Genomic DNA, 26,769 nt, shown 5'->3' with positions numbered 1-26,769 from the left:
TCTCGTATTATTTCATTGAATAGATTGCTCATTCCTTTGGTTTGGAGTTCTGTACCTTCCTGTATCCCAATGACTCTTAAGTTTGGTCTCTTAATGTTATCCCATATTTCTTGGATGTTCTGCTCATGGTTTCTTAACAGTCTTGTTGAGCTGTCTATGTTCTTTTCCAGTTGAAATACTTTGTCTTCATTGTCTGATGTTCTATCTTCTAAGTGTTCTACTCTGCTGGTAGTATTCTCCATTGAGTTTTTAAGTTGGTTTATTGCTTCCTGCATTTCTAGGATTTCTGTTTGTTTGTTTTTTATAACCTCTATCTCCCTGTATAGTTGATCCTTTGCTTCCTGGATTTGTTTGTGTAATTCATTGTCGAAGTGATCTTTCATTGTCTGATTTTGCTGTCTAATGTCTTCCTTGATACTCCAGATCATCTGAAGCATGTATATCCTGAATTGTTTATCTGAAATTCCATCTGCTGCAGCTGTTACCTCTTCTAAAGTTGAGTTGACCTGCATTGCTTGTGGTCCTTTCTTTCCTTGTCTTTTCATACTGCTTGCGTTTCTTTCTGCTTGGTGAAACTGTTGTGTTTTTGAAATGTTTTTTTCTCCTATATATTTATATTGCTCTTGTATAGTTGAAAAGTCTCCCTTGCAGGGTCGGGCTGCGGTCTGCCTCCCTTGCAGGTGTGGGCGGTGGCTCTGCTCTCTCCTTACTCCAATTGGGGTTTCGTGACTACCACACCGGCAGGTCACTGGGCCTGTTCTGGGCGCGGGCGGCGGCTCTGTACTGCCCCTACTCCAATTGGGGTGACGAGTGTACCACCCCGGCAGGCCACCGGGCCTGATCTGCCGGTCTGTTGCCGGTCTGCCTACCCTGCAGGCATGGGCGGCGGCTCTGCTCTGCCCCTACTCCAAATGGGGTGACGTGTCTGTCGCACCAGCAGGCCACTGGGCCTGTCCCGCTGGTCGTTCGCAGGTCTTTCACCTTTCGGGCACGGGTGGCGGCTCTGCTCTGCCCCTACTCCAATTGGGGTGTCGTGACTACCACGCTGGCAGGTCGCTGGGCCTGTTCCTGGCACGGGCGATGACTCTGCTCTGCCCCTACTCCAATTGGGGTTTCGTGACTACCACGCTGGTAGGTCGCTGGGCCTGTTCCAGGCACGGGCGACGACTCTGCTCTGCCCCTACTCCAATTGGGGTGACGTGTGTACCACACCGGCAGGCTCCTGGGCCTGATCCGCTGGTCTGTCGCAGGTCTGCCTACCTTGCAGGCGCGGGCAGCGGCTCTGCCCTGCCCCTCCTACCATGCCTGTGGGCCGCTGAGCCTGATCTGCAGATTGGTCACAGGTCTGCTCACCCTGCGGGCACGGGTGGCGGTTCCGCTCCGCCCCCACTCCAATTGGGGTCACGTGACCACCACACCTGCGGGGCCTGATCCGGGCGCGGCGAAGGCTCTGCTCTGCCCCTACTCCAGTTGGGGTGACGTGTGTACCACGCTGGCAGGCTGCTGGGCCTGACCCGTCAGTCTGTCGCAGGTCTGCTTACCTTGCAGGCACGGGCGGCGGCTCTGCCCTGCCCCTCCCACCACGCCTGTGTACCACTGGGTAGCGGGTCTGCCCACCTTGCGGGCGCAGGTGGCGGCTCCGCTCCGCCCCCTCTCCAGTTGGGGTCACGCGATCACCACGCCGGCAAGCCGCTGGGCCTGCTCCGGGCGCTGGCGGCGGCCCAGCTCCTCCCCTCTGGCTCCACGACAAATCGAGAGAGACTCGGGTGTCTGTGCCTCACCCCCCCTACCAGGAGACCAACTGTTTCTGTCGCTGCTGGTATTGATGAAGTTCTCTCCTCCGCCGCTTTCTGATGACATCAGATCTCTGCCATGTTGGTATCCTATGCGAATGGCAGCATTTCGTTCCCCTTGCCGGGCAACCAAAGCAACAGGTGAGTCCTGACCGGCCCTCAGCAGGACCCGGACCGAGAAGCATTTTCCTCGGGCTCCTTAGCCCTGGGCCAGAGCAATTCCGGGAGCCGGAACTCGGCTGCTCCGTGCTCGGTGAATGCTCTGATAAGAGCAGGCTCCAAGAAGCAGATTCCGCGGGCTCCCCAGCCCTGGGCCAGGGCAGTTCCGGGAGCCGTAACTCGGCCGCCCCGCGCTCGGTGCACGCTCAGATAAGAGCAGGCTCCAAGAAGCACCCAGGCACTGAGCCCGAGCAATCTGTCCGCAAGCCGCAGGCGAATGGCAGCCTGAAATTACCTGTTCTATGGCTGAATGAGCTGCAGTCAGTTGAAAACAGGGATGGTGATGTCAGCTCTTCAAGATGGTGGCCGCTGGCCTCCTCTGTGGTCTGACCGGTGTGGAGAACTGAAATGGACCGCTTCCTTCCCCCGTCTCGAACCCAGAATTCTGCCCTGAGTACGGAGCTTGCATGGCTGGCAGAAACTGCAGCGCTGTATCCCTGCGCCACTATCTCCTCCTCGTTTCCCAGCGCGCGCTGCAGACTCTAGCCGCGGGGCGATTTGCTGAATAAGCAGTGTTACCCTCCGTGCGACAAATCTCTCGCTTTTGAGTCCCCGTAGCCGATCCTCGTGCGATGGAAATCCTTCCTCCAGGTTCCGGAGCACCCCACTATTGCTGGAAATTCCTAACAAGATAGCCTTTAGCCGTCCTGACTTGTCATACTCCCACACAGTGACGCAGCACACGGGGGCAATGCACTCCCCTCGCCGCCATCTTCCCGAATCCTGATTCTCAGCCATGTCTGAGAATTCTTTCACCACCTCTGTCGTCTCAACTTCAGTTTTAGCTTTTGCTTTTATCATTAACTTCACAAAGACCATCTTATTGCCATCTTGTTTACAAGATTTTAAATGACTCTTGGTCATACCCAAGAACATATTCCTGGCTTGGTTCTAAAGATTGGTTAACTTTCATTTCCAACTCCTCTGCAACTAAACATGATCTATGCTCTTTAATCTGTCTTTTAACTCCTTGATACATAGTCTGTATTCATTCTCTTGTTCTTTTAAATATTATATGCTGCATACCATACTTAATGCGTATGTTTTTGTGTGCATTATTAGTCCTGACCAGAAATAATTTTATCTTCTTTATGATAACTTTATTGTTGTGCAAATCCCAAATTGTGCAAATCTTCCTGTGCTTTCTGGAGAGCTTTTGACAGTAATATAGTAGTTTTACTGATTTCTCATTTTCTGCGAATATTGCATCTTACTCTGTTTTGGTGTTTCCTTTCATACTATTACTTGTGCATTATACTCCTCTGTTACAAGTGACAGACCTTTACTCTTGTAATTTGGCATTCTGGATAGTGGATGGTTCAGATACAGCTATATCTAGGTATTCAAATGATATGCAGGCCACAGCCAACTATAAGCCCACATTTTCCTTACTCTCAGAAGAGACAGACCGCAGATATATAGTCAGATCTGTTCTAGCCCTGTATTTAGTAATCTTCCTAGAAGAACTCTGATTGGCTAGGGGTGAATTCATAACTCTAGCTAAACCAATCACTATACTTAGAAGATCCATGGTACTTGTCTCTTGGCAGGGATACACAGTTGAAAAACCACTAAACTAAAGGGAGTTGGGAGGCTGGAGATGTAACTGAGTGGTAGTATTTGTGGAGTGTTTGCCTAGCATGTATGAAGCCCTCAGTATCATCCTCAGTTTGAAAGAAAACAAAAATAAACAAAGTACTGGGAGTAGGGGAGATACACTTCCCAATAGGAAAAGAGGTTGAGCAGATGGAAAAAAAAAAACCAAATAAACAGAAAAAAACAAAAACAAAAAAGAACAAAAGAAAGAAAGAAAAAGTCATAGATATGCTATATAAGAAATGGGAGAGAAGAAAACAGTAAGTTCATTCAGTACCTATTGTGGATGTGTATTACCTATTATACTGGAATATTTACATGCTGTGACTCATTTAATTCTCATAACAATCTTAGGTTACAGGATTAGCAAGGTTGGACATATGCTCACAAAGTTAAACAGGGTTGAATAAAAAATGGAAGTAACAGTCTTGTGTATCTAATAGAACTGGGGAGTTGATGTGGACTGCGTTATAGTTGATTTCTGATAATAATGGCAAACCTTACTCTACAGGCAGAGGTTCCATGATAGGTACTTTGCATGCATCATACATCATTTGTAATTTTTTTTAACATGCTTGTGAGCAATCTTATTTCAGAGAGACTGAGCATCCTGCCCCAAAATGTAAAGCATGAACTTAGATTGGCATCCAGGTTTAAGACACTCTAAGGGTTAGATTTTTCACCTTTTTTGTGTAGTCTGTCTGAAATTTTGTTAGACTTTCTGATAGACTTAACTCTGTGAACAATAAAACAGACTCAAAAATGGAAATCAGAACTTCAAAAAATCACATAGAACAAGAACCACTAGAGAGATTTTATCTTTTGGCAGGTTATCAGTAGTGTGTACACAATAGGAAGGATGCCTTCCAGAGGCCTGAGCTTCATGAAGAACAAGTCAGAAGTAGGCAAATGAAACCATAATAAGAATTCTAATTTCTTTTTTTTCTTTTTTATTGGTTATTCAAAACATTACAAAACTCTTGACATATCATTTTTCATACATTCGATTCAAGTGGGTTATGAACTCCCATTTTTACCCCAAATACAGATTGCAGAATCACATCAATTACACATCCACATTTTTACATAATGCCATATTAGTAACTGTTGTATTCTGCTACGTTTCCTATCCTCTACTATCCCCCTCCTCTCCCCTCCCATCTTCACTCTCTACCCCATCTACTGTAATTTAATTCTTTCTCTTGTTTTTTGTTTTTCCCCTTCTCCCTCAAATTCTCTTATATGTAATTTTGTATATCAATGAGGGTCTCCTTCCATTTCCATGCAATTTCCCTTTTCTCTCCCTTTCCCTCCCACCTCATGTCTCTGTTTAAAGTTGATCTTTTTCTCCTGCTCTTCCTCCCTGCTCTGTTCTTAGTTGTTCTCATTATATCAAAGAAGACATTTGGCATTTGTTTTTTAGGGATTGGCTAGCTTCACTTAGCATGATCTGCTCTAATGCCATCCATTTCCCTGCAAATTCCATGATTTTGTCATTTTTTAGTGCTGCGTCATACTCCATTGTGTATAAATGCCACTTTTTTTTTTATCCATTCATCTATTGAAGGGCATCTGGGTTGGTTCCACAGTCTAGCTATTGTGAATTGTGCTGCTATGAACATTGTTACCATCTCACTCCAGTAAGATTAGCAGCCATTATGAAGGCAAACAACAACAAGTGCTGGAGAGGTTGTGGGGAAAAGGGTACTCTTGTACATTGCTGGTGGGACTGCAAATTGGTGCGGCCAATTTGGAAAGTAGTATGGAGATTCCTAGGAAAGCTGGGAATGGAACCACCATTTGACCCAGATATTGCCCTTCTCGGACTATTCCCTGAAGATCTAATTGCTTTTAATTTGACCTAGTCCAGCCTGGTTCTGTGCTTGTATGTTTTGCTGTGAAGAATTAGACAGTCATCTGTAAAACCAGATAAAACAAAACAGCAGCATGTCCTTGTCGTTTTCATCTTTTTATAGTTTGATAAGTCCTAAGAGGAGTTTTTTTTTTTTTAATTTCTTATTATGCATTTTTCTCCCAAATATGTCTTAGGACTATGTCACCTTCTTTCTGGAGTGCTTAACTGGAGTTCCTATGACCATGGTTAGGACACTCAATAAATCCTTCCAAAGTCAGGGCATTATTTTGTAAAGAGAAAAGACAGCCCAAGACCAAGAGCTATTCAGTTAGTAGTTTGCAGCTATAACTATGATTTTTTAAAAGTTACGCCTTCAACAGCCTCTGTGGTATCCAGTAATAATAGTTTAGAATTTTATTCTAAATAAAGTGTAATATAATTATGTAGGGACATTTCCTGAACATTAGATCACATCTTCTTTAAACCAAGTTGGCACTAAGTTTGTTGATCAACGTCTATAGACTTGATACGTGATCACGGTGAGTTCCTTGCTCTGTAAAAACTGCTTGTAATTTTTTCTTCTTGGCCTGATATTAAAATGAAACCAGTAATTCTTAGTATTTAAAAGAAAGCACACTGTGACACTCAGAAATAACATAATCGTTTCTTTTTGTGACTAAATGTTGCTTTTTTTTTTTAAATGTGCTACCCACTCACCATTTAAGTGTTCACAATTCCTAGAGATGAACTGAAATCTATTTCTTGCTGTTTAAGGGGCATATAATATTTGACAAACACAAAATGAGTAATAATAGCATCTCGACTGGAAAAGATGTTCTAGAAAGTTTGCTCCTAGGGTTGCCGTACACTTGTGCCAAGATGGATAGCTCTTGAAAGTAGGTTTATATTTCTCTAAATGTAGTTAGTAAAGTTCCCTTGGTCTCTTATGCATTGTTCAATCTTGTGCCTTCTGAATACCTGCAGTATTTAAAATATCTGAATCATCTAAAGACCTTGAGGAAATTCAGATTCAGATTTAGCAGTTCTGCATTGTTAGCCTGAGATTTTGCATGTCTATAAAGCCCCCAGACGATATCCATTCTGCTAATCTGTAGAATACATTTTGATTAGTAAAGATCTAGATACTCTCTTGTTAAAGAATGATATTCATGTATCTTGTTGAGATCGAATTGGTATCTCACACCTGGCAAAGTAACTGGTACCAAGTAGTTAAAGGAATGAATGAGAGTAAATCCCTGTTTTCAAGTTCACTACCAATCCCAGGCATACATGTCCTAGGGAAAAAAAATGCAACGATTATTTTGTAAAGAGAGAAAAGACAGAAATAAATGTATTTTGGTTTTTCCACTCAATTTGTATTTTCATTGCTACAATTCCTGTGCTCAAGAGCTAGTTCTAGGGCTGGGATTGTGGCTCAGCGGTAGAGTGCTCGCTTTGCATGTGTGAGGCCCTGGGTTCCATCCTCAGCACCACATAAAAATAAATAAATAAAGGTATTGTGTCCAACTACAACTACAAAATAAATATTAAAAAAAAGAACTAGTTCTAATATTCATGGTTAGTTTAAAACTAGTAGGGTGGACCTAAATGGCTGATAGGGTTTAGTTCTGGTGACTTATTTATTAGCTGAGGGACACCTATTTTGCATCTTTTGAATAATATAGTAAAATGGTCTTACATACGCATTTTAAGTAGGAGTTGTGATCCCAATATATGTATAAAATTTTTACAAGTATTTTACAAATGTGTAGAAAGAAAGGGCTTGAAAGAGTTACTCAGTCCAGGTTAATTTTTCTAATTAACGGGAAAGAAACAACAATTTTGTTTCCCCCCTGAAAATTTTTTTCCATATTCTTACCAGTCTATAAGCAAAATATAAAATTAAAAAAGACAAATTGTCTTCTTATCTCAAGACTATTGGGAAAATGTCTCCTGAGACATTAGGTGATGAATTCAGTATGGGAGTCCATGCCTCTTGTTTTGCTGTTAAAGTCAGATCAAGTTTAAACCACTTTTGAGTGACAGAAACTAACAAAGTGATCTGGATAGTTAAGCCCCACTAATATTAAACTGGGATAATTGTGGCAAGTTTTTCCTTGAATAACTCCAATTGTTATTTTGATTCTTCAACTTACTAATATAACTTTGAGATTAACATGGAACATTTGGCTATTATAGACTTTGGGAAAGTCACTGTATTTTGTATCTTCCCTTCCTTGTATCTTTAAGGAAGGCCCACAGTTATCTGCTTCTAGAGCTTGTTTATTTGTGAAACAATCAAGATATGTTTGGAAAATCACAACATAAATTGATTTAAAATATCAGTTGTTAATAACACATAAAGATGTTCAGATGAAGTAAAATCTGGTGATTAGGAGTGACATGTTGCTCGACCTTCTGAAACTTTTCAGGATAGTATAGCATATATCTTCATTTTTTTCACCTCTGTACTCTAGATCAATGCTTAGAGCTATTGAGCACGTCTTTTCTGAAAGAAAACATCCATATACCACTTGCAGCTATATATGGACTTCCATATTCCTCTTGAATATGCAAGCTTTTGGCCATTTGTCTAGTTCTAGAGTTTTTGTTTTGTTTTACTGATAAAACTCCTTCTGCCTGAGTTCTTGGAGCTGAGGCATTTGTGAAACCGTGAGTGTGGCAGCCATTTTATTTGCCTTTGATTTTCAGGTCTATGTTTCCTTGGTCTTTCTCTGTCTCAATGTTTTGCTTATCTTCTTGGTCACAACCAAAAACCATCTGTATTTTATATCTGTTCTCCTTGCGGATCATAATTGTGTTTTCTTATTTATTTCTCTCTACGCTCATGATTTCAAGAATGATTTCTATTGCTCATAAACTTGACTTGTTACATTAGATCAGAAATAGATAAGGACAGAATAAATATATCCTTATGAAAGTGCCTCCTACAACATTATTTCTTTTTATATATCAGGATAGCTGCAGGTAAAGGGTGGGAATAGTTTGAGATAAAAGAAAGATATTAATTAATTTAAAAACTTAGTAAAAGTGAAAAATATTTTCAAAATCTTTTGTCACTTTTAAATCAAGAAGATTTGGTCTATTAAGAAACTTTGTATCTTATCCAGTTCTGATCTTTCCTTAGTAGTATGTAATTTTTTACCATCCAATGGAAAGTGCCTTCCAACCATAGAAGGTGGGTAGCTGTGGTCATTTTTAAAGCCTCAGGAGTTGACTGAGCATGAAACTGAGGATTTATGAGAATGCAATTTCTTCTCCACTTGCCTACATGATTGAAGCCTGGAATTCTACCCAGTGTTATAAAAAATTAAAAATTAAAACAAAATTAAGGTCTAAACTGGGCACAGTGGCATTTGTCTATAATTGTAGTTACTTAGGAGGCTGAGGCAGGAAGGGTCTAAGTTCCAGGCTAGCCTGGGCAACTTAGCAAGACACAAAGAAAAGGGCGAGGCATGTAGCTCTGTGGTAGATTGCTTGCCTACCATGTATGAAGCTGTGTGTTCAAACCATGGTACTGGAAAAAAAAAATCCATGATGTGAGGACTATCCAGTGTATTGCTGTCCCGACAGACAGACAGACAGACAGACACACACACACACACACACTCTTAAATATGTATATATGTGTATACACACAAATATAAATGTGGTCTCTTCAGACTTGGGTCTAAAATTCCAGAAGGTTTTATATGTAGAAAGTAGGTTCACACTTCCAGTTAAACTTTTATAAAAATTATATTCTCTTTAAAAAATTGTTTTAGTTGTAGATGGACACAGTATCTTTATTTTTATTCATTTATTGTATGTGGTGTTGAGGATTGAACCCAGGGCCTTGTGTGTGAGGCAAGTGCTCTACCACTGAGCTACAACCTCAGCCCTCTTGTAAACTCTCTTTTTTTAAAAAAATATATATATTTTTAACATCTTTTTTTGGTTGTTGTTTGTTTATTTTTATGTGGTGCTGAGGATCCAACACAGAGCCTCACATGTGTGAGGCAAACGCTCTGCCACTGAGCCACAACACCAGTCCCCTCCCATAGCCTTTAAATTGTTCCTTTTTTAATCTGTTAAGTTCTCATAGCTTAGAACTCAAGTGAGTCACTAAGTATGATTCCCGTATCCATCAGCTTGGGCTGCCTTAATAAAATACCATAGACTGGGTGGGGTAAACAATGGGAATTTGTTTTTCAAAGTACTGGAGGCTGGGAGTCTCAGATCAGGAGGTCAAGCATGGTTGGGTTCTGAGGGGGGCACTTTTCCTGACTTGTAGTTGGCCACTTTCTTGCTATGACATTATATGAGGGGAGGAGGAAAAGAGAGGGAGAACACACACACGTACTCTCTGGTGTCTCATCCTATAAAGGCATTAATGTCTGGTGTCTCTTCCTATAAAGGCATTAATGTCGTCATGAAGTTCCCATCATCACGACCTCATCTAACCCTAATTATCTTCCAAAGGCCCGTCTCCAAATATTATCACCTTGAGATTAATCCATATATAAATTTGAGGTGGAACACAAACATTCAATCCATAATACTTCCCTTTATCAAACTGGTAGTATTCAAGATTTCCAGTGGTGGCATCTAAAATTGAAAAATACTGATAGACTATCCATAAACAACATGAATGGTAGTTTTCTCTAGATAGAAGAAAGAGATTTTCTCCTGCATTTAAAGTATGTTGCTTTTATAACTGGAAAACTATAATAGGTGTTCTTTTTAAAGGAAAATGAAGCTGCAGTATGTAACTTGTCATAATAATCTTGAAAATTTTAGAATCCTTTTATTTCACCTTGGGATTTTTCTGAGGGTTAATGAAAGTGTCTACTGTACTCTGAGCCCTTGGTTATGGGTACTTAATGAAGCTCAGTAAATAGTTGTCATTTTTCTTACTTTTCCTCCTTTTAATATGATGACTTGATGATTGTAATTATTATTATATTGCTACAGGAGGTATGCTATTGAGCAAATATAGGAAAATAAAATAAATAATAGCCACAAAGACAGGACAGACATGTTTGTTAGAAGACTTTAAAAAAATGAATTAGTTATAAATAAAATAGCCCTTTATAGTGTTTACTTTTGAAATTCTTAGTCTTTTAGATTCTTAAAAAAAAAAAAAGAATTGGTGACTTGTTTTCAATAATGTTCAATGACAAATTTAATATAAGCTCCTTAAATCTTTGCAGTAAAACAACAGGTAAATGGGTGACAGTAAGAAAATTTAAGGTCAAACTTTTGATGTGCTTCATTCTGAAGACTAATTTGAGTCTAATTCCTGAGGTTGGGGAAATTTTTTTGTTGTTGTTTGCTTGCTTGCTTGGTTCTGCTGCAAAAGCTCTTTCTTTTCTATGTCGAATGCATTGTCTCTTATTATGTACTCTCTTGTGTATAGAGTCTGTCTTTGGTTGTTTTTTTTCTCAATTAATCCCACATCTGAATGTAATATTTCTAGTTTTTTGGGGTCTGTAAATCAATAGGTTAGAAATGCCCTGCAAGGTAGTCATGTTTTTTGTCACGTAGGGACCTGACTGCTGGCCAAATAAATCATGATGTTGTGATATATTATTTCCAGTTGCTATAAATTTTCAATATTTAGTGTATCAGTCATACTAAGTCAAGATTCAGTTATTTAATTTCGCTTATATCTGCATTTTGGATGAGAATCCTTTTCTCCATTAGTAGGTTTGAATTTCCTTCTGAGTCAAATTCCAAGCATGCCTTATAAAACCAGCCATGGAATATATGCTTGAACCAATGTTTTTTTTATGTTTTCAAGTGGACTTAAAAATATAGTCCTTGCTAGACTATATTCCAAATTATCAATTTTCCACTTAAATCATGTTTTTCTTTAACACTTTAAATCCCTGTTGTCACCATTGTTTTGGTAATTTGGTTCCTAGATATTAGTGAAACAAATTGAAATAACTCTCTGTATTGTGTTGACATGTGACATGTGACTGGATTATAAACCTAGTTATCTTATAAATGATCCTTGGAAGTGAAAAAAATACATTTTTCAGAATTTAGGATTATATCTACATAATTAATGTATTACTACCAAATTGCTTTTTAAAACTCTGTTTCTGACAATGCTGAAAAAACAACAACAACAATGTTCTTTCTTTCTTTTTTCCACCAACAGGACACAAAAATCGCTTCATTGGAGCGAAACATAAGGGATCTTGAGGATGAGATCCAGATGTTAAAAGCCAATGGTGTGCTGAACACTGAGGACCGTGAAGAAGAGATCAAACAAATAGAGGTTTACAAAAGTCACTCCAAGTTTATGAAGACCAAGGTACAAACCAGAGTTACAGACTTTTATATTCTTGGTGTGACTAGAAAGTTATGGTTTGCATGCATACTTTTTCCAAATACTTACATAATCTGCTTTATGTAATATCATGAACTAAATGAACAATGAAGAATAATGCAGAGGATTGTTAGTTCAGAAATGTAGATTCCATAAAGGGATCAGAGAAAATTTTGGGTGGGATTTCTATTCATTGTGAGGTTTAGGTCTTAACAAAATATCATAAACCACGACAGCCAAGGTGCAGCACACACAGTCCCTAAATTACTGTAGGAATGAAGACCACAGGAATATATATGAATGAACTCAAAGTTTGGGCTGAGGCTCTAACTCAGTGGTAGAGCACTTGTCTACGATCACACGAGAGGCCCAGGGTTCAATCCCAGTACTGAGAGAAAAAAAAAAAAAAAGAAGTTTGGGGGAAATTATTGTTTTGACTTTAGCTTTTCATTCCCATTCCATCATTCAACAATAGATTAGTTGTTCAAGTCATTTCTACAGCTGAAAATGCCCTGAAATTGGCAAACTGTCCTTCATCATGGAATCTGTTTAGGTGAATAAAACATTTCTGTGGTCTTTAGCAAGCAAGTCATGACCTTTATTAGCCCACCTTTGTCTAAGAGACCATCAGTTTTTTAGTTAGATTAACTTTTAGTGGCTAGTTGCATTTGAGTTCCAAAATGGTCAAGTCTGAGGAATGTTTGAAGAGATCTTGTAGTGGGGTGAGAAGTAAAGAGTACAGGCTAAAGACAAAAACAGACTCTGGAAAGTCTCTAGCTTGCCCTTGCTAGCTTATGGACTTGGGGGAAGTGACTTAAGTCACTCAGTCATACTCTCTTCCTCTATAAAATGGGGTCAACACTGCCAAATCTAAAATACGACTCAAGGAGATTGAAAGAGATAATGCAGTGAAAGCACCTGGCTCAAAAAAAAAAAAAAAAGGTAATAATTATAAACATTACTCTTGAAGGTGTATAACTAAATAATAATAATAATGATAATAATAATAGTAATATAATAGCAATTTTATATTTAAGCTGAATTATGTAGAAAAAATTATTTCTGAGAAATACAAATAAGAATGAATTCTTCATTCGTGCAGATATACCTTAGAGACTGGTAAACATTAGCCAAATGGTGCTAGTAAGAGTCAGTTTTTACATTTTCTTCATTGAAAGAATATTCTTACTGGATTGAACTAGAATATTTATTGCTCATTACTGGTTTCTCTTAATTCTACTTTGAGAGGTAAGCAGGATTTCTTATTTAAGCATAGTAATGTTGTTTGCACTAATTATTACAATGAATAAAGAATGTAGATTGAAGGGAAAGGGAATATTTTAAATAAACATATACCCCTATTTTTATCTGAGTGGATGGCTGGAATTAGTAGAGCCTTTTGAAAGGTCTATGATTAAATTATGTAGCAATGAAGACCTAAATTGCTTTTATAATTATGATATCATAGCAAAATCGGGATATCACATTTTTTTGGAAGGGTGGAAGATTAGTTACAAAAATTTTAAAAAAGCAGAGTTTTAGAATTTCAACTGGTATGAAGGTAGGGATACCAGACATAGTTGACCAGGGCAGAAATCCCAACAACTAGCAAGTCCTTTGGCACATGGACATTGTCCTTAAGTATTGAGATTCTGGGAGACCTTCTGAATTCTGCAAGTGTTTCCTGAGGGAAACTCTGATTCCTACCCAACTCTAAATGCTTACAGGAATCTGATTGTGAAAGCTGAATCTAAAGAGGCCAGAGAAAGCAGGAACATTATTAAGTCTTTGAGAATGGAATGTACCATATAAATAATTGTTTCTCCAAAAAGTAATGGCACCCCCTTTCTGTATAATACTTTGTTCCTATTCTAGCACATTTTTTATCTACTGATTCCAGCATTTCTATATTAACTGCTCCCTCTGTTTTCAGTGTTTTCCAGAGAAGCTGACATTGTCTTAGATCTGCTGTCTTAGATCTCCCCCTTTATTCTGAATTTGTAACACATTTTCTTATAAACCTCTGACAGATTACAAACCTCATAACCCAAACTGCATGATAATAAGCATATCACTTTCTAGACATGAAGGCCATATCTGCAGTGAAAAAGAAGCTGTGTTCCTTGGCAGAGTAGTTTTTTCAGGGTGTTGGTTGTGTCACAGACACAAGTGGGGGAAGAATTTTCAGACGGGATGAAGTGTGCCTGATGTCCACATGGACTTCATATGAAGCATGTGATGTAATTCCAACGGGCTTTTCTGTTGGCCATCACAGAGACAGACCTTCCCCAGCCTTAGTTCTTATGTAGGTTCAATTGCATCACTTCTCATTTTTATTGAGTCTATGGCTGTAAAAGAAGCAAAAGGCATATTTTTATGGAATAGTATGAGTTTTTACCCTGTAACTGTATTCCCCTAGGAAAGCCTTTTTCTGTTATTGTCAGCATAAATATTTATTTAAAATCTACCTCATGGCAATGATAGTCTGAAAGCTATTTAGAGCCACTGCCTGCTTAATATTTATAGACTGAAAGAACTTTATTATTATCAACCTATCCTGCCCTGCCCTTCCTTCCTGTGAACACCATTCTGTGGACCAAGTTGATTTCATTCAAATTTATTTCCATACCTCAATCCCCATACCACCTTTCTACTTCAGTATTTGTGAAAGTTAGCACACATCAGTTTTTTTTTTCTTCACTATAAACATCATCTTTGCTTAGGCATGCAGAGTTGAAAGTTTTTTGGGCTTTAATTTCAGATGAATCAGTTTCATATGTGAAATCAACTATACACTGTGCTGTCAACTACAACTGGATATGATTTAGGGGCAATTTCCCCTAAGGAGAGTGCTGATCATGCTGATCACAACAGAGTTTAACTTCCTTTTTCATTTGAAGTAGTCTTAATTCTCATTTCCCCTCTATTCATTTATACTTTATTCTTGTTATAGATGAGCAAGAGAGAACCTATTACTTTTGTCCCAAAGAGAAATGACCATGGGCTTATGATCTGTTCAAATAGGGGAGTAATATCTTTCATGAATTGTCTGTATCTGAATAGTGCTCTCACCTGCTCACATGAACATCAGTAAGCAAGCATGCCGCTTTCCCAGTGAACCTTTAAGCAGAACCAGAATCTTTTATAGGACCATTTTCTATTCAGCCACTACTGGTCCTTTAGATTTGGTAAGCTGGATGAAACCTGTTTGTTCCCCAATGTAGTTTGACTTCTCCTGGGAAATAGGATTTCCTTCCATAGTCACCTAATAAGTTGTGCAGCCTGAAGATGTTGGTTTTACTCTTTGTTAGGCTAATCATTCAGTTCATGTTCAGCTGTAACTTCAGTAGCTAGATATTTTTATGTCAGTTTTTGTTGCAAAAAACAACAAAAATGCTGATTTTTTTTTGAAAACACATATTTTAAAATGTAGTTAGGAACTGTCAAATCAGAAAGAATCTCAAGGGTCAAAACTAAGCCAGAGTAGGGAGTTTGTGTTACAAGTCACGCTCAGGTTATTTCTTCACATTGGCATTTGTCAGACAGACTTAAGTGTCTGTTTTCATAGTTACAAGGTCAGTGGAGAAAAGAGACAGAAGACTGATCTGGTTTAGAGGAAGCATCTAATAGGAACTCCATTATTACCACCACATAAAACTAGGATCCCAAACAATTATATTCTTAGTGCACAGACTGAAGAACTATATATAACCTCTCTACTTTACCCATTTTCCATTTAGACTTGGGGCCTCCAGAACAAAATTATCTCTTTTAAAACCCTGAGCAAAGTGAAAGGTGAAAAAACTCGTTTTGAGAATCCAGCTGGCTCTTGCACAGATGTGCTATGTGAGATAATCCAAATAAAAACTTTAAGATGGGAATATAGTTTAAAGGAATCCTTGGTTGGTAGTGCCCTCAGATACTGGCATAGACAAATGCTTTGAAGAATCACATGTGCAACACAGGCCTCAAATATTTCTCCACTTAAAGTTCTTCAAAACATGAATACAGTGAAAAATAAAACTCACATAATCTGCAAGAAAATCAGCCACCATAAGTGAAGCTAGCAGAAAGAAATCACAGCAGAAATAGAAGGCAAAAAACTTCAGAAGTTAGAATTATAGGACAAATACTATAAATAGGTTTGTTATGTTTAAATAAAAGAAGGGAAAATATGAATATATCAAGAGACTATAAAAATTCCAAGCAAATTTAGAAATAACTAAATAAGAAGTCTAGAAATGGGAAAATATAAAAAAAATTGCAAAAGCCCAATGAGTAGTTTTAATAGTAGAGTGGTTATAGCAGAAGAGAGATGTAATAAGCTAGGAAACAGAGCAGAGGAGATTAAGTGAAGGTAGGAAAAAAAACATAAAAGAATAAGATCTAGTGTAATTATAATTGGAGTTCCATAGTGAAAGAGAGAAGAAGACAGAGTCCATATTAAGCCATTATTTGAAGAAATGAAGGCTGAGAATTTCCCCAAATTTGACAGGTACAAATCTGAATATTTAGGAAGCCCAAAGTATCCTTGAATAGAATTAATAAAAAGAAAGCTATCCATTTGCATCAAAATAAAACAAAATCTCAGTGGCAAAGGAACAGTCTTAAAAAGCCGACAGAACACTTATCCAAAAACGATGTATGAGTGGCAAAGGAATACATGAGAAGGTGCTTAATATATTTAGTCATTATAAAATGTAAATCAGAACTACAATGAGATGCTACTTCATACCCACCAAAATGGCTATAATTGAAAAGATAATAACAAGTGTTAGTGGGTGAATGAAGAAATTGGAACTCTTATATATTGCTGGTGGGAATTTAAAACTTTTGAAAAAGTTTAGAAGTTCCTCAGAATGCTAAACAGTTTACCTTGTGGCCCAGCAATTTCTCTCTGAGGTGTATACTCAAGAGAATTGAAAACATGTGTCCCCACAGACTTCTGCACAAATGTTCTTAGCAGCATTAGTTGGGTTTCAGCCCAAACCTGAAAACAACACAGATGTTCATCACCTAGCACATGGATAAACAAAATGTAGCATATTCATGTAGTAGAATATTATTCAGCAGTAAAAATGTATGAGTACCAATACACCATGCAACATGGATGAATGTTAAAAACAGCCTCATATGAAAGAAGTCACTCACAAAGTGTACATACTGTATCATTGCAGTTATGTTAAATATGCAGAATAGGGCAATTCATACAGGTAGAAAGTAAATTCTTACTTACCTCGGGCTAGGTATGGGATGTGGAGAATGGGGAATGATTTCTAATGGATCCAAGACTTCTTTTTGAGATGATGAAAGAGTTCCAAAACTAGATTGCAAGGATGGCTGCAAATTCTTTGAACATAATAAAAACTATCAACTGTATACTTTGAACAGGTGAGTTATAAAGTATGTAAAGTCTATTAAAAAGCAATTATTGGTAAGTCCAATTGCCTTTACAGGGATGAATTTGGAGTGATAGCTTCAGACGTCAGTAGCTTCTGGGAGTTGGAAGTTAGTGTAATAATATCCTCAATATGTTGAAAGAGAATATTTTTAACCTCTAAAGTTATTTTTAATACTCAGTAATAATATTAAAGAACAAAGAATAAAATTGATATATTTTCAGATAAAAATGGAGTTTGACAAAACCCTACAAAAGCAAATTTTAAAAGATGGAACATCATAGCTTAATTTTTCTATACAACTGGAACTTATTACTCATTGGCTAACCTTTCCCCATCCCTCCCTCTCTCATTCTTCCCATCCTCTGGTAACCACTATTTTACTCTCAATTTCTGTGGGATTGACTGTTTGAGATTCCACATATGAGTGAGATCATGTGAAAGTTGTCTTTCTGTGCATGGTTTACTTAACATAATCACCTCCAGTTCAATCTACGTTGTAGGAAACTGCAGGGTTTTGTCCACTTTGTGGCTGAGTAATATTCCTTTGTGTATATTTGCCACATTTTCTTAATTATCAGTTGATGTATGCTCAGGTTGTTTCCATTTCTTGGATAATGTGAATAGTGCTGTAATAAACATGGGAGTGCAGATGTCTCTTCAGCATATTGAGTTCATTTCCTTAGGATGTATACCCAGGAGTAGGACTGCTGGATCATATAGTAGTTCTATTTTTAATTTTTTGAGGAACTTTCATGCTATTTTCCATAATGGCTCTTGGTACTAATTTAAATTTCTGTCTGCAATATACAGGGTTCTGTTTTCTTCACATACTTGCCAGCAATTGTTATCATTTGGCATTTTGATGATAATTATTCTAACTGAAGTGAGGTAATATCTCATTTTGGTTTTTATTTCCATTTCTCTGGTGATTAGTGATTTTGAGCATTTTTCTCATATACCTTTTTGGACATTTGTTTGTCATCTTTTGAGAAATGTCTTTAGATCTATTGCCCATTTTTTAAGGGATTTTTTTTACTATCAAGTTTGTAAAATTTCTTATATTTTCTGGATATTAATCCCTTATAAGTTGTATAGTTGATGCATTTCAGGCAGAATGAGATTGTTAATGGAATATGTGAGGTATAAGAGTGAATAACAAGCAAAGACAGTAATAACATGTGGGTAAATCTAAACTAGCGTGGATGTCAAAAAGTAATAATGAATAAAAAAATAGGAAAGAACTAAAAATACATGACAATAATGATTTGTGTGGGAAGAGGGTGGTAGGTGGACTTATGCCTCGGGCCTAATATTATTGAGAAATAAACATAATAGATCGACTTCAGAAGATAGAGTGTTTTAAATGCAAATGTTATAATTTCCAGAGTAATGAGCTAAAGATTAGAAGTAAATAAAGTAAGGGCTGGGGTTGTGGCTCAATGGAAGAGTGCTTGCCTAGCATGTGTGAGGTACTGAGTCTGATTTTCAGCACCGCATATAAATAAATAAAGGCCCATCAAGAACTAAAAAAATACTTAAAGAAGTAAATAAAGTAAAATAAATGTAAAAAATATAAATAAAGCCAGAAATTTTAAATTATCTGCAAAAAAAAAAAAAAAAATGGAATGAGGAAAAAAGTCATTGACACCAAGAAACAAATGAGAAAAAAAAGAAATGATAGTACGTATAGAAAGCACAAGGTAAGCTGGATTGAATTAACATCACATATATTGATAATCCTCCACCTAATTTTGCCAGGCTGAATACAAGAATGTGGGTATTGCTGTTTACAGGAGACACCTTCAACAGAGGATCAAAGATAACATTGAAAATGAAAAAAAGACACGCTACTTGAAAACTAGCCATAGAAAAACTGTAGTAGGTTCTCAGGCAAAGAAACCATTCTTAGAGATATAAGAATCAACAGTACTACAAGTTCATCCACATAGTAGATCTCAGTCTTCTAAGGAATCCTATAACTTAATCAACAGATGAAAGCAGATTTTAAACATCAAGAGGTGGGGGATTTAACCTACCCAATTTAAAGTATTATGTAATGCGATGTACATTATAGAATATTACACCCAACATTTGTTGGATACAAATTCTTTTCAAGCACACAATATAAAAAAGTTCATTTAAGAAAAGTCTAAGTATATATTATTTGATAAAGCAAAACATAACACATTTCAAATGCTTAGTAGTAAATACATCACATTCTTTGTCTGAAAAGCAAGAAATGAAACATACTCTATATACAAAGATATGAAAAATTGTACTCTGTATGTGTAATAAGAATTGTAATGCATTTTGCTGTAGTATATTTAAAAAAATAAAATGAATAAAATGCCAAAAAACCCCACAAAAAAACAAGAAGCAAGAAGTGACCCCCCCGCCCTGCAAACACCCTTGCATTTAGAAATTAAGAAAAGTACTTGTAAATTATTCATGGATTAAAGAGGAAATAGTGAGATTAGAAAATATTTAGGATTGAATAATAATGTCAATACTACAAATTGAATTACTGGGATCAAGCTCAAATGATACTGACAGAGTACTTTATAGTCTTAAGTCTCATGTAAAATGAGAAAGGGAGCCAGGTGCAATGATGCAAGCCTGTAATCCCAGCATTTTGGGAGGCTGAGACAGGAAGATAACAAGTTCAAAGCCAGCCTCAACAACTTAGAGAGGTCCTAAGCAACTCAGCAAGACCCTGTCTCTAAAATAAAATATAAAAAAGACTGCGGGGGTGGGGGGGGGCGGTGGCTGGGAATGTGGCTTGGTGTTTAAGCTCCCCTGGGTGTTGAATCTCAGGTTAAAAAAAAAAAAAAAGAATCAAAATTGGTGAGATAAGCTTCTAACTTAAAAAGTTAGGGAACAAAAATAGAATAAACTCAAAGAAAGTAGAAGAAAGGAAATAATAAAAGATAGGAGCAGAAATTAATGAAATAGAAAGTGAAAATGTAATTGTATGATCAACATGGCCACAGTTGGCTCCTTGATTAGATTATTTAACTTGCTGTTACCTCTGTTGAGAGTCATCAAGAAAGAAAAGTTAAAGTAAAGAATATTAGGAATGAAAAAGAAGATATATAAAAAATAAATGAGTTTTATGAAATTTTACTGCAAACAATGTAAAAGTTTAGATGAAATGTAGTAAGTAGTAGTATTTAGAAAATACCAGCTCTAGATGGTTTTGCTGGTGACTTTTAATGCACATTAATGGGAAAAAAATCCTAAGTTTTCACAAACCATTTCATTAAAAAAAATAGCCGCTACTTCATTTGTAGGACTAATGCTTAAACTTGACAAAGACAGCACAGGATAGGAAAATTACAAACTAGTCTTACTCACAAACAGATGAAAATTCCTAACAAAATATTAGCAAGCTGAATTCAGTAACATCAAAATATAATACATCGTGACTAAGCAAGGTTTTTAAAAGTGATAATTCAAAGGGAGATTAATGTTAAAAATTCCATTAATGTCATTCATTCCAAAATATGTTAAAGGGGGAAAATGTGGTAAAGATAAATGATGAAACATTGAAATACCTCCCTTGGACACCAGAAACAGGACAGGGCCACCATTATCACTAGGTCTCTCTGTTTCTGTATGGCGTCTCTATGTGCCTAGTATTGGCTTCCTCATCATGGTGGTGGCAGCAATGTAATTGGACTTGTAAAATGGTTTCAAGTATGAGGAAGCTGAAGCTGCTAGTCTTCTCTAGGTTGGGGCTGGGACAATCATACTGATACTTTTGTTTCTTCTGGTTGTTTAAAGGAAGTCACAGTCTAACTCAGATGCAAGGGAGGATAAACAGACTCTATTTCTTATTGTGAGGAGTGTCATTTGTACACAGCTAGGAAGGGATTGGTGGAAGCTGTTTCTGAAGACCATCTACCACAACTCATATCAGATTGGCAAAAATCTAAAAGACTGGTGTCATAAGATGTTGGTAAAGATGTGGAGTAACTGGCATACTTGTAAGTGACTGGCATGCTCATGGTTATGCAAATTAATATAACTACTTTGGAAAACATTTTGGTTTTATCTAGTGAAATTGAATGAAGATGTGCTTGCTATGTGGTCCAGCAGTTTAACTCCTGATGGATGTGCAAGAAAATGATTGCTGTTTGTACCAAGTGAGATTGATCTATCTCTCTCTCTCTCTTCATATATATATATATGAATTCATTCATAAATATATATGAATTCATTCATATATATTTATGAATTCATTCATATATATATATATATATATATATATATATGAATATATATATGAAAGTGAATATTTGGAATGGCACTATTTGTAATAGTGAAGCACCTAGGAATAAACCCAGATACCTGTCAGCAGAATGAACAAAAAATTGTGGCAAAGTCTTACAATGGAATACTGTACTTTGTTGAAAATGAATTAATTCTATGTACATAGGTTTACATGGACATGATTTAACTTTCAGGACAGAAGTGCTTTAAAAAGTATGCATGACACAACATTGAAAAATATGCAGAACCAAATAGCATGTTACTTATGGATGCAGAAATATGTGGTAAGCCTAAAAGATAAGAGAGGAAATGACAAACTCCAAATTTAGGATGGATATAGGGTGGGGCATAGGTAATTCTAATGATTTTTTTTTTCCTGCTTTGGTGAATTGAATGATGGATACTGCTTTTACTTGTATTTCATGTACATGCTTTTCCTTGTACACTTTATGTTCTATGTCTACTCAACATTTAATATAAATAAAAACAAAACCCATATATGTGTGTGTGTATGTGTGTGTTCTGTTACTTACACATACACACACACACACATTGTTATTGTGTTATCTTTGGTTAAATGACTCTGTTGAATGATCATCTCCATGATGAATTTAAAAAAAATAATTTTTAGTTGTAGATGGACACAATGTCTTTATTTTTCTATTTATTTTTATGTGGTGCTAAGAATTGAACCCAGTGCCTCACATGTGCTAGGCAAGTGCTCTGCCGCTGAGTTCTAGTTCTCCACAGTGGAGTTTTATCTTGGGTTAATTGTATTTGTTAGTTCCCTGTTGACCCTCCTGAAGACAATGGCAATAGGCTTGGGGGTTTCATGGATGAGTAGAGTTGTTCAAGAAGCCTTCATTTCATTGTGAACCTAGGGCCCCAGTGGGATAGAAGGTACTCTACTGATGTTGTTTCTATAGTATGTATCCTAGGCCCCCAAGACTGCTTCTCAAGCTATATGTCTCTCTTCCTCCTTCTCCCACCCTCCCCTTGGAGCTATGGATATATCTCATTTATATAACATTTACAATATACATAGGGTTTTTGCGGATGTGATTTCATTTTATCATTAGAACAATGTATAAAGCAGGCCATTTATCATATTTCACAAGTCAGGAATTCCTGCTCATCTTGGCAATACTTCCTTGGTTTTTAGGACACTACCTCCTTTAGTTTTTTTTTTTTTTTAATTATTTCTTCCCAGTAAAGATTTGATCTTCTGTATTCCCTTTAAACATAGCTGTTCTTGGACTTCTTGTCTTTCATACTCTTCTCAGATTATCTTTTCTTCTCTTGTGATTTAAATATTCACATATAAACTAATATTTGCTAAATCAACTATACAGAACTCAGATCTTTCCATGAGCACCTGACCTCCATATATACAATATTATGCCTAAACTCTCACTTTCATCAAACGTGTCCAAAATTTAATTGTATCCCAACCTTGCTGTTCCTCCTGTATTCTCTACCTTGTCAAACCAACTAATCCAATGACCAGAGCCCCCTGCAATCAAGACCATTTCTTTAAGCAAATTCATGGCCTGTCCTATTGGATTGGCTATTGAAAATTGAGAGAAACCCATAGCTGTCAAATGTAAAGTATAATTTCTAATTTCTTGCAATTTTGTTATTTCACAGATTGATCAACTGAAGCAGGAACTTTCAAAGAAGGAGTCAGAACTTCTTGCCTTACAAACAAAGCTTGAAACCCTTAGCAATCAAAATTCAGATTGCAAGCAACACATTGAAGTGCTTAAAGAGTCGCTTACTGCCAAAGAACAAAGGGCTGCCATTCTTCAGACTGAGGTAAGTTATGGTCTTGGGATTCTGGATGTCAGAGATGTCATATCTGAGCAACTTTCTTTGGAAGAACCCTTGCGACCAGGTGTGTTTGGAATTCAGGTTTTTGGAATTTTGGAAAGGTGAGATCTATTGCATGTATCATACTTTGTATAACATTCCCAGTGAGGCTGCATCAATACCTTATAAGCAAAACCATGAATATTTCTGCAGAAAAATTTTCTTACTCTGAAGAAGAATAATGACTATATAAATTTTCTCCTGTCAGGTTGCATTGTGTGGTGCCACCAAAGGAGTTTGATTCACACTTGGATTTTTTTTTTTTTTTTCATTTGTCAGGGCTTTTTTTGGATTTGGAAATGATAGATAAGGGATTGATCTGGAGGTCTTTCATTTTATCAAAAATCATAAAAGTTCCTTACTTTGCTGTACATCATTTGTATAGGTCTGCCTCTTGGCACCTGTAGTTCCAGGGGTTTCTTAATAAGGAGTATCCTCAATTTCCAAAATTCTTTTATTCATTGAAGAAAGTATCATTTAAGTTTCTTAAAGGTGGTGTTGGTTATTTCTTATTCATACTTAGGCTAGTAAGATATATTTTTTGTTCATTCTTCTATCACCCTGTTTCCCCTAATTGTATTACATCTTTGGATCTGCTAAGAAATACAAAAGTACAAACTAATTAAATCAAACAATTGTCAGAAGTGAGCAATTTAGCAAAGAATGTGTTTTTGTCAGAAGAGGGTTGAGTGGGCATTGGGATACCCAGCTAGTCTCTTACCCTAAATTGGACCAGATAGTCTGCTGACCCCTGTTTGAATTTTTCTTCATGAAACAACTGATTAGATCCATATTTTGTCTTAAATTATCAATAATACTAGGATTTCTGATAAAGTTAATGTGATTGTGTTGCTGTGTGTTGGGTAGGAAGATATTTGATGAGCAAGGCAGTCTGCTTGCCCAAACAGGCAGTCAGGTTTCTTGATAATTCCTTTCCAGAAGGCAAAAATGAGAAAAGTCAGCTCATAAAGGCTTTTCCTCCCACTACCTTACACTGATGTATGTATGCTGTAGTCCCTGGCCTCTCACCCTGTTCTTATTCTTTTACTTGTATTTTATCTCTTTCAAATTAACGTAGTCCAAATTAGACCTACACATATCATTTAAAAAGTGGCGATGTGGCTAGCTTCTGCGCCACATTCAATAACTAAAATGACCCAATGAGGAGATGGTGCTTTGAAGTAGAAAAAAAATTGTTCTCCATCTGAGGCAGAGATAGTGAGATGATTTTCTAAGTCCACTGCTTTGAAGTTGAGTGTGAAATTGATGATTTTATTAGCAGGAAACATCCAAGGAATTTGTTTTGCCTTTTTTTCTCCTAGTAAGATATCTTTGTATATAGATGCAGAGGAGAAAGTTACCTAATGCTATCCATCTCTTAAAGAAAGCAATTTAGGTTGAAATTAGCTCTAATTGTTGGATCATAAGCAGAGGATTTTTGGTGGTGGAGTAAAATACTTTAAATTGGTTTCTCTACTCCTTGGAATAGCAAAGGGAAAAGAGTCTTCCTATTTAACATGTGGTGGTTTAGTGGGCGAGTAGAGGAGAGATTGTTTCCTTTTGTCCTGCAACAAAAAGTCTGGATTTAAATGAACATGCAAAGCCAGGCATGGTGGATCATGCCTCTGATGCCAGCTATTCATGAGGCTGAGGCAGGAGGATCATAAGTTCTAGGCCAGCCTGGGCAACTTAGTGAGAACCTGTCTCAAGTAAAAAATAAAAAGGGCTGGCAATGTAATTCAGTGGTAGAGTACTCTTAGGGTCAATCGCCAGTTCTGTGAAAAAACATTCATTAGAAGAATATGGTGCTCATACTCAGAAGAAGTTACATATGATAACTCTTTGCAGTTTGGTTCCTAACTCATTCCTAAATGATAGATGTCTCTGGCTTAATAGTTCATTTTTGTACAGAAGGGTTTTGCTAGTAGGGAATTTGTGTTTGGGAGGTGGTAGGATGAAGGGTGGAGTGAGGGGTAGGAGGCAAGTTGTCTGGGTTTGTGGCTGTGTGGCTTGGCTCCTTGGTTGGTTTGTTTTAACTTGTACAAATGCCCAGACACTCTTTGACATGCGTGCAATAAATCAATGGAATAATAATTACACACACACACAGAGATACACCACATTGCTCTTAACATAACATTTTATTTTTAAAATAGCTTCAAAGGGCCCCAAAGCCAAGTTTCTTATTTTGCTATTTCCCTTGATGTTTTCTATGTACTAACTTCCTCATTCACTAACATAAATTCCACAGCAATATGGATAATAATGAATTGGCTTTCTTAAGTGCCTTGCTTTTTCTGAACCTTAATGAATAATTGGCAACATATCCAGAAATTCGGAAGGCCTAACAATGATTCTGCCATGTGAAGCAAAATGTTAGATTAAAAAGATAGCATTTAGAAGTGGAAGATGTATGGACATTCCCCAGCCTCCATATTCAGAAATGGTATGATGTGGGTCAGACTTGAGCTTCTATGAGCCTTTATATGTCAGTCTATAAAATGGCAGTCATTTTGTCAGCATGACACATCTGTGTGAAAAGTGCTTTGCTTATAGTAAAGGGCTATAGCTACAAATAGTGCCTCCGTCACTGCTGTTATTATTAGCAGTACCACTGTTGATAGGGGATGTTTTGGCAAGTCAATTCTAAATAGTCACTTCTCATCTTATCCATTTTGTTTTACCTTTGTGACTCTCCTTTGAATTTTTGACAAGTGTATTTATGAACTCCATACATTCATATTTCAATTGAGTCACTTTTCTTAATATCTTAAAGCATTGAAGATAAATAAAGGTACTATGAATGTGACCATATACTTAATTCTGTCCCCTGATTAAGAAATTTGTTTCCTGGCAAGTACACTTTTCCCCAACCCAGCATGATTTCTAGACCGTCAGGCTTCATGACTTCTACATGTAGCTTTTGGAAGATGTGTTATATGACAATATAACACATCATAATGCTAGTTTGTACTAATTTTTGTTCAAGATAGGTCACTACTCTTCTAAGAGTAAATATCTGAGAACTTGTTAATCAATGAAAATATGTAGGGATTTCATATTTATGCAGGCAAGGAGCAAAATATTCAGGGGAAGGTAGTGCAGCTCTGAAGCAAGGGTCCCTAATTTAAAAAAATCAGTACATATGAGAATCTTATACTATCTCTAGGTCATTTCTCCAGAAAATTCACCTTGGCAGATACACACTCAAAATCACATATAATAATGTATATAATTTCAGGGGGTTTACATATGCTCTGAAGCAGTTCCAAGACCTTCACAGTAATGATCTTAGACCTTCACTTTAATGATCTTTGTCCTATGGATTTTGTGCATTTTCTTCACTTAATACATACTCTTTGAATGCCTTTTAAATGATAGATATAGTTCCTGCCCTCATCAAGTAGACACTGTCTTGGGCAT

General features: G+C 37.1%; 1 protein-coding gene across 1 annotated transcript in view; it reads left to right on the top strand.

Moving 5' to 3' along the window:
• Positions 1-23,292, top strand: part of LOC139704073 (ERC protein 2-like) — a gene marked incomplete at its 3' end in the record, with an annotated part of 42,036 nt that extends 18,744 nt beyond the window's left edge. The window contains exons 2-3 of the mRNA XM_071607225.1: positions 11,633-11,788; positions 23,125-23,292. Coding sequence (XP_071463326.1) covers positions 11,633-11,788; positions 23,125-23,292 — 324 coding nt within the window. The remainder of the gene's footprint in view (positions 1-11,632; positions 11,789-23,124) is intronic.
• Positions 23,293-26,769: the final 3,477 nt, after the last annotated feature.

This window comes from Marmota flaviventris, unplaced genomic scaffold (genome assembly GCF_047511675.1).
Source record: "Marmota flaviventris isolate mMarFla1 unplaced genomic scaffold, mMarFla1.hap1 Scaffold_187, whole genome shotgun sequence".
In the NCBI taxonomy this organism is placed as follows: Eukaryota; Metazoa; Chordata; class Mammalia; order Rodentia; family Sciuridae; genus Marmota; species Marmota flaviventris.
The sequence above is the reverse complement of the archived record's forward strand: the minus strand, read 5'-3'. Positions and strand labels throughout refer to the sequence as shown.